Consider the following 12,588-nt stretch of genomic DNA (forward strand, 5'->3'; position numbering starts at 1 on the left):
GACCATCTTATTACTCAATTTTCTGATTTATTTTAACTACATCCCTCCCTTCCTATGAAAGCTGGCAAGAATCTTGTTTTACTTGGGAGGAGTGGATGGAAGCATTCTATTCCTTCATTAAATATTTCCTAAATACATATAAATGCCAAGCCCTGTTCCATTTACCTTATTAGAATCATGGTCTCAAAATGAACTCCAAGTTTGCTGATGATACAAAAAAAATTTTTTTTTCCCTTTAGGATGACAACCACATGAATTTCTACTAAAATCTACTAAGTCATGTAATCAAGCAATCAGTAACCATTCACTTTTAAATCAAGTCAAAGCCACTGCCATTTCAGAAATCCACTTGACCTTCAATTTCCTCTGCCTCCAATCTCCACCTCCAGTAACCTCAAGTCTGATCTTTTTTCCATGACTTTAGTTTTGTCTGTCTCTTTCTTTTAAGATTCTACATATAAGTGACACCATATAGTTATTTGTCTCTGACTTAATTTTACTTAGCATCCTCCAAGGGCCATGTGCACTGTCAAAAAATGGTAAATTTCCTCATTTTGTATGGCTGAATAATATTCCATTGTGCATATACCCACAGTTCTTTTAATCCATTCATCTGTTGATGGATACTCGGGTTGTTTCCATGTCTTGGCTATTCTAAGTAATACTGTTATGAACATGAGGGTGAAGATTATCTTTTCAAGTTAGTATTTTCATTTCCTTTGGATATATTCCTGGAAGTGGAATTGCTGAATGATATGGTAGTTTAATTTTGAATTTTTTGAGAATTTTCCATACTGTGTTTTCCATATTAGCTATACCAACTTACAATTGTACCAATAGTGCACAAGGGTTCCCATTTTTCTCTATCCATGAATTTGTTATCTCTAATCTTTTCGATGATGGTCATTCTAACAGGTATTGAGGTGCTATCTCACTGTAGTTTTATTTTTTTTAATTATTTTTTTAAAGATTTTATTTATTTATTCATGACAGAGAGAGAGAGAGAGAGACAAACAGGCAGAGGGAGAAGCAGGCTCCATGCAAGGAGTCCGACGTGGGACTCAATCCCGGGTCTCCAGGATCACACCCTGGGCTGAAGGCAGAGCTAAACCGCTGGGCCACCGGGGCTGCCCCTCACTGCTGTTTTATTTATTTATTTTTTATTTATTTATTTTTTCCTCACTGCGGTTTTAATCTGCATTTCCCCAATGACTAGTGATATTGAGCATCTTTCCATGTACCTTTTGGCCTGTTATGTAACTTCTTTGGAAAAATGTCTATTCAAAAGTATCTGCTGCTCATTTTTAATTTATTTTTGCTATTGAAAATTGTGTAAGTTTTTAATATATTTTAAACATTCCTTATTAGATATATAATTCACAAATATTTTTTCCCACTCCATAGATTGTCTCTTCACATTATATGATGTGCCTGCTACACAGAAGCTTTCTAGTTTAATGTAGTCCCATCTGCTTATTTTTGAGTTTGTTGTACTCTAGGTGTCACCTCCAAAAAACCATTACCAAGCCTCATGCCAAGAAGCTTTATTCCTATGTTTTCTTCTAGTAGTTTCATGTTTTCAAATTCTACATTTAAATCTTTAATCCATTTTGAGTTAATTTGTATGAGTAGTATATGATGGTTTTTTACATGTGAATATTCAGTGATCTATCTAAGCACCATTTATTGAAAAGACTATCTTTTCTCCATTGAGTATTCTTGGATCGCTTGTCAAATATTAGTTGACTATATATGCTTGGCTTTACTTCTGGGCTTTTGATTCTGTTTCACTGGTGAATCTATTTTTATGCCAATACATACTGTTCTGATGGCTACAGCTTTAAATCAGGAAGTGTGGTGCCTCCTTCATTCTTCTTTCTCAGGACTGCTTTGGCTATGTAAGGTCTTTTGTGGTTCCATTAAAATGTTAGGAGTATTTTTTCTATTTGTGTAAAAATTGCCCATTGGAAACTTAATAGGGACTGCACTGAATCTATAGATTACTTTGGTAGTATTATATCTAAATAATTAGTTCTTCCAATCCATGAACACAGGATACCTTTTCCATTTATCTGTTTTCTTCAATTTTTTCATCATTGTCATAGTTTCCAGCATAGAGATCTTTCACCTCCTTAATTTATTCCTAAGCCTTTTATTGTTTTGATGCTATTGTAAATGAGATTGATTTTTTTTACAAATTTCATTGTTAGTATATAGAAATGCTATTGATTTTTGTATGTTAACTATGTAGACTGCAACTTTACTGAGTTCACTGATTAGTTCTATTTTTTGTTTGTCTTTGAGACTTCCTATATACAAAATTATGTCATCTGCAAGTAGAGACAATTTTACTTCTTCCTTTCCAATTCTGATACTTTTTCTTTCCTGACTGCTCTAGCTAGCACTTCTAGTATTATGCTGAATAGGAGTGGTAAGAGTAGATTTCCTTGTCTTGTTCTTGATCTTAGAGGAATGCTTTCAACCTTTCACCACTGTGTGGTTGTCATTTATGGCCTTTATTATGTTGACATATTCTTTCCATGTCTAATTTATTAAGAATTTTTATCATGAATGGATATTAAATTTTGTTAAGTGCTTTTTCTGCATTGAGATGATCATATGATTCTTTTCTTCATTGTATTAATGTGATGTATCACATTGGTTTGCATATGTTGCATATGTTCAACCATCCTTGCACCAAAGGATAAATCCCACTTGACCATGGTGCATGATCATTTTAATATACTGCTGAATTCAGTATGCTAGTAATTTATTGATAATTTTTACAGCTATAATCATCAATGATATTGGCCTGTAGTTTTCTTTTCTAGCAGTGTCCTTTTCTGGTTTTGCTATCAGGTTAATGCTGGCCTCATAAAATGAGTTTAGAGCGTTCTCTTCTCTTCAGCTTTTTGTTAAGACTTTGAGAAGGACTGGTACTCATTCTTCTGTAAATGTTTGGTAAACATCACCAGTTAAGCCAACTGGTCCTGGGCTTTTCTTTGTTGGGAGAATTTTGTAATAATTGGTCTATTCAGAGTTTCTACTTCTTCCTCAATCTTGGTAAGTTGTCTGTGTTTCTAAGAATTTTTCCATTTCTTCTAGGTTGTCTAGTTTGTTGACACACATAGTTGTTCATACTAGCCTCTTATAACCCTTTAAATTTCTGTGGTATCAGTTGTGAGATCTCCTTTTTCATTTCTAATTTTGTTGATTTAGGTCCTTCCTCTCTTTGGTTAGTCTAGCTAAAGGTTTGTTAATTTTATTTATTTTTCAAAGAACCAACTCTTAGCTTGGTTAATCTTTTCTACTGTTACTCTGTAGTTATTTCTATTTCATTTATTTCTGCTCTAATCTTTAGAACTTCCTTTCTTCTGCTAACTTTGAGCTCAGTTTGTTCTTTTTCTAATTCCTTAAGGCAGAGTTCGGCTGCTTATTTGGATCTTTCCCTCTCCTTAACAGAGTTGTTCATTGGTATGAACTTTCCTCTTAACTGCTTTTTGCTGCATCCTACATGTTCTGGATGTTGTGTTCCCATTTTCATTTATCAAGAAACTTTTTTTATTTCCCCTTTAATTTCTTCTTTGATCCATTAATTGTTCAGGGTAGTAATTCATCTCCATGTGTTCACTTCTTTTCCAGTTTTCCTCATATAATTGATTTCCTCATGTAATCACCACTGTGGTCAGAGAAGACACTTGGTATGATTTCAATCTTCTTGAATTTGCTAAGACTTATTTTGTGGCCTAAGATACAGCCTATCCTAGAAAACATATTGTGTGCTTGTGAAGAATGTATATTCTGTTGTTGAGCAGAAAGTTCTATATCTGTCTGTTAGGTCCCTCTGGTCTATATTTGTTCAAATCTGCTGTTTCGGTTGTCTGGATTATCTATCCGTTGTTGACAGTGGGGTATTAAAGTCCCCAATTAATTCTATATTACTATTTACTTCTCCTTTTAGATCTGTTAGTTTTTGCTTTGTATATTTAGGTACTCCAATGTTGGGCACATAAATACTTAGAACTATTATATCGTCTTGATGTATTAACCCCCTTTATTGTTATATTATGACCTTCTTTGTCTATTTTCACCATTTTTAGTTTAAAGTCTATTTGGTCTGAAATAAGTGTAACTTATTGAAATAGTTATAAGTATAACTTATATACTCTTGCTTTTTTTGGGGGGGGGGTATTTGCTTAAAATGACTTTTTTCATCCCTTCACTTTCACTCTATATGTGTCTTTAAGGCTACCATGAATCTTTTGTAGGCAGCATATTGTTGGATCTTGGTTGTTTTTTTTTTTTAATCCATTCAGCCATTCTATGTCTTTCAACTGGGAAAACTTAATCCACTTACATTTACAGTAATCATTTGATAGTAAAGGATTTACTATTGCTGTTTTGTTAACTGTTTTCAGGTTGTAAGTTTTTGGGTGTTTTTTTTAATAGAGCAGAAACATTTTTATAAATAGCAATGGGGGAACAATTCACATAGATCAGCCTGAAACAGCTAAAATGGTGATTTCACCGATCTTGCTAATGTCTCTAAGCAACTGAAGCCCTGTGCTAAAAAAAACAAATGGCTGGGGATGACTCTGCAAAGAAAAAGACACAAAGGCAAGGGTTTTGGTGAAAGCATAAATTCTTTCCCCTGTACCCACCCCTGTCCCAAACTCCAGACTCAGAGCCACTAATGTTTCTTACAAAATCCATTTTAAACAGGCTAATATAGATCTACACTAATTCCCCCTGGAATGATTAAATCATCCCTGGAACTACATATGCAATTCAAAATCACAGTGAACCATAAAAAGAACACAGACCGAATTTCTTCAGTAAGTAGGGGATGACTGTGGACATCTGAACTCAGAAGCATTACTTGCAGTGCTAGTGCTAAAAATTCTAATAATTTTATCTGAATGATGATGTATATATTTTAGAAGTAGCATTCTATATAAAATAAACAGATTAGTTTGTCCTAGGAAAACCTGACAAAAAAAATTACATCTTTAAGAAGACATCAAAATTATAGATCAAGCATTTCAATAGTATAAAAAGCAAGCACCAGTAGACCTGCCTCATATGTGAAAAACTCTGTGCGTAGTTTAGGCAAAAGATAACCAAAAAATTCCATAATATATCTCATTTCAACCATGTCAATTATACCCAATAGATTCTTTGCATTTTAAACTCACTCCCAATGCAAGGAAAATTAATTATTTTTAGTACTCCCTTAAAATACTTCAATCTGTCTCCTAAACAATATTTAAGTTTTTTCAAAGCCAATTCCAAAAATTTTTAATGTATTGACTCAGTATTTTCAACCATCCACTATCAGCAGCTAAATCCCTCCTCAGTAAAGCATTTTTACTTCAGCTTTGGATTAATAACGGTACTCTCTAACCTTAAACATACCTGGTATAAACAGTGGCACACACTTCGAAGCTGAGGAGGGAATTCTGAGGAGGAACTGATGATGGCATGGAAGAACTTTTCAGTCATCTGAAGAAGGTTCCGTTGGTTTTCCTCAAGGCTCTCTGACTGTTCTAATCTGCAAAAAAAATTTTAAAAAGAGAGAGGAGAGAGAGAGAAGAGAGAGAAGGTAAAATCCATTTAAAATAAACAGACAAAAGTACTCTTTAAAAGAGACTTTCAGCCAAATGCAATGTTTTGACTTTGCTGGGATCTTGATTTGAATAAAACAACTGCAAAAAGGCAATTCTGAGAGCTGTGTCTAAGAATTCTTATCCCTTATATTCTCACAAATCTGGTATATACTCAGCTCAGTACCATCTTCTCCATTCTGGATATGTCTGCCTGCAGAAAAGATGTATTCTGGTTTGCTCTCTCCACCTCCATGGTAGAAAGCTTCCCATGAGGCAAGTCTGTAGTTATCCAGTTGTGCAAGGGCTGGGGTCTAATTCAAGGTGAAGTATTAGCAAGCATATTTGCCCACAGGATCAAAAGCCACATACTCGAAGCATTGTTATTAGAAAAAAAAGTGATAGCTGATTCCTGACTGCTTCTCTCCCACCCCTTCTCCTTTCACTCTTTTGGTTTTGAACTGCGCAAGGAAGAGGAATATTATTTATTAGGCATCCCTGCCCCAAAAAAACCCACGTGTCAAGCCACTTTAAAAAATATACATGTGCATATTTCATTGGATCTAATGCACAGAGAACACATAAAAGAATGACAGGTGGTAAAGACTTATAGTTAGAAAACTCTGTACTTTATCTTGTAGTCAGTATAGTTAGAAAACTCTGTACTTTATCTTGTAGTCAATATTATTTATTAGGCATCCCTGCCCCCAAAAAACCCATGTGTCAAGCCACTTTAAAAATAAACAACATGTGCGTATTTCATCGGATCTAATGCACAGAGAACACATGAAAGAATGACAGGTAGTAATGGCTTATAGTTAGAAAACTCTGTACTTTATCTTGTAGTCAGAGAACAACTGATGTTCTAAGAAGGAAAGTAACAAAAAGACTTGGGTTTCACAATAATTCTAACAGCAAAAGAAAAATGGAAAAGACAATGTTGGGGCAGTTACTGGGAAGTTACAGCAAAAGTCAATGGGATCACCATTTACAACTATTACCAAAAAGAATAAAATACCTAGAAAAATACTTAGCCAAAGTCGTGAAAGACCTATACACTCCTAAAATTATAAGACACTGATGAAAGAAACTGAAGCCAACACAAACTAAAAGAAAGATATACCATTCTCATGGATTAGAAGATTATTATTAAAATGTGTATACTACCCAAAGCAATCTACAGATTCAATGCAGTCCCTGTCAAAATACTAAGTGTTTTTCACCAAACTGGAACAAGTAATTCTAAAATTTATATGGAACCACAAAAGACCTCAAAGAGACTAAACGATCTTGAGAAAGAAGAAAAAAACCAGAAGTATCACAATCTTGGATATGAAGATATACAAAACCATAGTAAATCACCCCAGTATGGTACAGGCAAAAAAACAGTCACACAGATCAGTGGAACAGCAAAAAGAGCTCAGAAATAAACCTATACCTATATTGTCAACCTATGACAAAGTAGGCAAGAGTATACAACAAAGAAAAGACTGTCTTTTCAATAAATGATGTTGAGTAATTGGACATCTACATGCCAAAACAATGAAAACTGGACCACTTTCTTATAGCATATGCAAAAACAAATTCCAAACAGATTAAACACCTAAATATGAAACCTGAAACCATAAAACTCCTAAAAGAAAACATAGCCAGTGATCTCTTGGACATCAGCCTTAAAACTTATCTATGGATATGTCTCTACAGGCAAGGGAAACAAAAGCAAAAATAAACTATCAAGACTACACCAAAACAAAAAGCTTTTGCACAGCAAGGAAATCACCAATAAAACAATAAAACAATAAAAACAAAATAGCAACCTACTGAATTGGAGAGGATATTTGCAAATGATATGTCTGATAAAGGGTTACTATCCAAAATATATAAGCAAGTCATACAACTCAATACCAAAATACCCAAATAATCTGATCTAAAAATGGGCAGAGGACCTGAAAAGACATTTTTCCAAAGAAGAAATAAAGGTGGTCAAAAGACACGGGAAAAAATGCTGAACATCACTAATCATCAGGGAAATGCAAATCAAAACCAAAATGAGGTATGACCGTAAGCCAGTCAGAATGGTTAATATCAAAAATAAAAATAAAAAATAAGTATTGGTGAGGATGTGGAGAAAAGGAACACTTATGCACTGTTGGTGGGAATGTAAATTGGTGCAATTATTGTGGAAAACATTATGGAGGTTCCTCAAAAAATTAAAAATAGAAATACCATATGATCCAGTAATTCTATTACTTGGTATTTACCAAAGAAAATGACAACACTAATTGAAAAGATACACGCACCCCTATGTTCACTACGTAGCCAAGATATGGAAGCAACTCAAATGTCCATTGACAGATGAACAGGTAAAGAAGATGTGTTTCACACACACATACATACACACAGCAATATTACTCATCTATTAAAAAAGAATGAAATCTTGCCATCTGCAACAACATGCATGGACCCAGAAGTTATTATGCTAAGTGAAATAAGTCAGTAAAAGGCAAATACTCTATGACATCACTCCTATATCGAATCTAAAAAGTAAAATAGCAGTGTGCATGGGTGGTGCAGTTGGTTAAGCAATCAACTCTTGGTTTCAATTCAGGTCGTGATCTCAGGGTCATTAGATCAAGCCACATGTCAGGATCATGCTCAGCTGAGTCTGCTTCATATTCTCTCTCCCTCCCCCTCTGCCCCTTTTGCTCATGCCCGCTTTTTCTCTCAAATAAATCTTTAAAAACAAAACAAATGAACCAAAAAAAAAAAAAAAAAAATCACATTTTTAAATACAGATTAGAAACTGGTGGTTGCCAGAGGAGAGGTGGCTGAGAGGATGGGTGACACAGGTGAAGATCAGGATTAACTGGTACAAACTTCCAGTTACAAAATAAATAGATCATGGAAATGAAAATGGAAAGTACAGCATAGGGGATATAGTCAATAATGTTCTAACAACGTTGCATGGTAACAGGTGATGACTTCACTTATGAAGAGCACTGAGTAATATACAGAATTGTCAAACCAAATTACTGTATACCTGAAAATATGTCAATTATTACTTAAATAATAATTTTAAAAACTTATTGAGAAAACAAAGTCAATCTGATCAACACAGTACTGACTGAATAATGATACAGCCAAACTTATGAAATATTACACAGCAGGGAAAAAAATAAGATTAATCTTTCTATATTGACATAGAAAGATCTATGACATAGAGCGAAGTTAAAAAAATTAAGTTGTAAAACCAGGTATTATTCGAAGGATACAAACAACATGATTTGAAGGAACATATGTACCCCCAATGTTTACAACAGCAATATCCACAATAGCCAAAATATGGAAAGTACCCAGATGTCTTGATGAATGGATAAAGAAGATGTGGTATGTATGGGTATGTGATACACACAATGGAATATTACTCAGCCATCAAAAAGGATGAAATCTTGCCATTTATAATGACATGGATGGAACCAGAGAGTATTATGCTAAGCAAAATATGTCAGTCAGAGAAAGACAAATACCGTACGATTTCACTCCTTTGTGGAATTCAAGAAACAAAACAGATGAGGGACGCCTTGGGTGCTCAGTGGTTGAGTGTCTGCCTTCAGCCCAGGGCATGATCCTGGGGTCCTGGGATGGAGTCCCGCATTGGGCTCCCTGCAGGAAGCCTGCTTCTCTCTCTGCCTATGTCTCTGCCTCTGTCTCTCTCAGTAATAAATAAAATCTTAAAAAAAAAAACAAAAACAGATGCACATAGAGGAAGGTAAGGAAAATAAAATAAGACAAAAACAGGAGGGCAAACCATAAGAGATTTAACTGCAGGAAACAAACTGAGGGTTGCTGGAGGGGAGATGGATGGGGGATGGGGCAATTGGGTGATGGGCATTAAGGAGGGCACTTGAAGTAATGAGCACCTGATGTTGTATGTAACTGATGAATCATTAAATTCTACCTCTGAAACTAATAATACACTATATATTAAGTTGAATAAAAATAAAAATGCATAAATTAAATTAAGTTGCAAAACCATGTATACAATGTTTACATTTATATTAAGCATCTACATTATATCTATAGTTTTTATAACTTAGCTCTATGTCATAGATCTATGTTGACATAGAAAGATTAATCTTATTCTTTTTACCTGCTATGTAATATTTCATAAGTGTGGCTATATTATAATTTGCATACGCAAATGCACCAAAAAAGGGCAAAGAATAGACTACATTAGTAACAGTGCTATGTCCCTAGAGGTGGCTTCAAAGATACCTGTAAATTTTTAGAGAAAAATTTATTTGTGTGCAACTTTTACAATAACAGACTAATTTTAAGAATCAAGAGGAGGAATTGTGAGAGCCTGTTCACATCCAGGGTAGTGGAAAAGTGAAGACAAGCTGTAGATGAGAGAATGACAAACCTGGTAGGATCCACTTCAAAGCTAACATGCTGCCAATCAGAGGATGTGATCACAATTCGTAATAACGGATCCAAGAGTTTTTGTAGGTAGGTAGCACCATATACCTAAAGAAATATAAAAGCAGGAATTTATTATGCCTTCTCCAAATGTCTTGCATTAAAGAAATTCTGTTCTGTATATTCTGCACATAATCAGTTTGCTATACCTTGGCAAAAAAAAAAAGATAAATGGATACAAACCTTGAAACAGAAGGTCATTATTTTACTGGCTAAGCTGTTTCCTCGGAAAAGAGTCTGCATGGAGTCTGCCAATTCTACTTCCTTAGAAAACATGTTCCAGAGCAATTGGTAGAGTAAATGCCGAGAATCAAACAGAGTCACCAAAACTCGAGCTAGTTCATCCTGAGAACAAAATAAAATTGTGTTAGTGTGAATAATCCTGTTTTTTCTTAAGCAGGAAACTGTAAGGTAAATCCAAAACCATCAACTACCTGCTAAAGCCAGTTCAATGGTGACTAATTTTCCCCCTGGTGTTTCTCTGTGTGCATGTGTCTATTTCTTCATGCCTACAGCAGCTGTTTCAGGTTTATTGGTTTTTATTTTTAAAAGATTTATTTATTCATGACAGACAGAGAGAGAGGCAGAGACACAGGCAGAAGGAGAAGCAGGCTCCACACAGGGAGCCTGAGTGGGACTCAATTCCGGGTCTTCAGGATCACACCCTGGGCCGAAGGCGGTGCTAAACGGCTGGGCCACCAGGGCTGGCCCCAGCCCCCTTTTGTTTAAAGCAATTTATTTATTTAAGCAATCTCTACACCCAGTGTGGGGCTTGAACTCATGACCCCAAGATCAAAAGTTGCATATTCTTCCCACAGAGCCAGCCAGGCACCTTGGCAGCTATTAATTCTAAGAATTAACTGATGAAAAGTAAAAGAGGCCTAGGCTTTACCAGGAGAAAGAAAAAAAAATCCAGGATTCAGTTCAAATTATGACAAAACCAAAGAGAGTAGAAATAGAACATGATGGCATAGAATTTAGTTTGATATGCCCAAATCATTTTCTTAGGAAATCAGTGAGCAGGAATAAGACTCTGGTGATCACAAGACCTCTATTCTCAGCTGGTCAGGGAAATTCAGCACACTGAAAATGGGCTTAGCAGAGAAATAACAAAAATGGAAAGACTACAGGATTTGTAGTAAGTTAGGAAAAAGATTTGGGCTGAGCATTTAGAATCAAGCGATCAGCAAGATTTATGTACAAAGCCAGGGTTGGCAGCTAATTCCCACCTACTTCCTAAATGCTAAGGCTCGTAATTCCCCATAGTATTTTTTGGTACACTCAACAAAAATGATGCAGTAGTCAATCACTATTTAACCACACATGCTACAAAGAGATTTAAAGAGAACAGGGGTAGAAGAGAGGCCCCACCCTTCAAGAAGTGACAATAAAAGCCAGGATCGGTGACCATAGCTCTTTTAATTTTTGTCAACTCTGATATCTGAGTAAAGGAAAAAATTTCACAATCCTAACCATAGAATCTAGAAGCCAAAGAAGACACAAATATCCTGCTCTACACTATACAGTTATGCTACACATATTTGACTAGATATAAAACTTTCCTCCATTTTATGGGACTCCTGGGTGGCTCAGAGGTTGAGCTGCTGCCTTTGCCTTTGACTCAGGGCGTGATAATTCTGGGGTTCCAGATCGGGTCCTGCATTGGGCTCCCTGCATGGAGCCTGCTTCTCCCTCTGCCTGTGTCTCTGCCTCTCTGTCTCTCATGAATAAATAAATAAAATCTTAAAAAAAAAAAAAAAGCTTTCCTCCATTTTAAAATCAAGTATAACTATAAGAGATAATTCAGTCACAAAATAGGTTTTCAAAGTATTACGCTAAATTTTTTCCCAATCTAATCCCTTTTCTGCAAAATTCTGAAAATGTTAAGCAACAGAATTTAAAATTTGCAAATGAGAAAGTTTTTTAAAAAAGTTATCTTGTATTTTGTTCTCATCTAGATACAGCTCTAATATAACTGGCCTACTATAAAAGTCTTTCTCAAAAAAAGTCATATACAATTCATTAGAAATGATCTACCAAAAAACAGAATGAATTAAAGCTTCTTAGATTTAACTGATTCCTTTTTATTAAGAGAATTACTGATAATTTTTAGTGCTAATTACAGGTAGGTGGTAAAAAGGTAATTCAGAAGAATATCCATTTTCAAAAAACATGAAGATTTCTGTAATGTGAGGTTACAAGAGAGTTTCAATAGATTCCTTGTCCTAACTCCTTAGAGCTCCAACAGGGATTCCACCTTTGTGCATTAAACAATTATTTACAGTGTCCTTGTTATGTGCCAGGTTCTACTTCAAGCACTACAGCAGTGAACAAAACAGACAAGGTCTCTGCTTTCACAGGGCTCACATTATGGTGCAACGATAAACAAGATAATATTACATAGTGAATAAGTGCTAAGAAGAAAACTAAACAAGATAACGTGATAGAATGACTATAAGTGTGGTTCTTGCTGGATGGCCAAGAGACCTCATTAAAACAGAGACAC

General features: G+C 35.1%; 1 protein-coding gene across 20 annotated transcripts in view; it reads right to left on the reverse strand.

Annotated features, from left to right (window-relative positions):
* The window catches only part of NF1 (neurofibromin 1), a 264,921-nt gene that overhangs the window by 120,455 nt on the left and 131,878 nt on the right, over positions 1 to 12,588 (reverse strand). For all 20 annotated transcript variants that reach the window (XM_072747755.1, XM_072747756.1, XM_072747766.1 and 17 more), the window contains 3 exons: positions 10,266 to 10,427; positions 10,027 to 10,130; positions 5,416 to 5,551 (listed from right to left, as the gene is read on the reverse strand). In XM_072747755.1, coding sequence (XP_072603856.1) covers positions 5,416 to 5,551; positions 10,027 to 10,130; positions 10,266 to 10,427 — 402 coding nt within the window. The remainder of the gene's footprint in view (positions 1 to 5,415; positions 5,552 to 10,026; positions 10,131 to 10,265; positions 10,428 to 12,588) is intronic.

The sequence above is a fragment of the Vulpes vulpes genome, chromosome 2, assembly GCF_048418805.1.
Source record: "Vulpes vulpes isolate BD-2025 chromosome 2, VulVul3, whole genome shotgun sequence".
NCBI lineage: Eukaryota > Metazoa > Chordata > Mammalia > Carnivora > Canidae > Vulpes > Vulpes vulpes.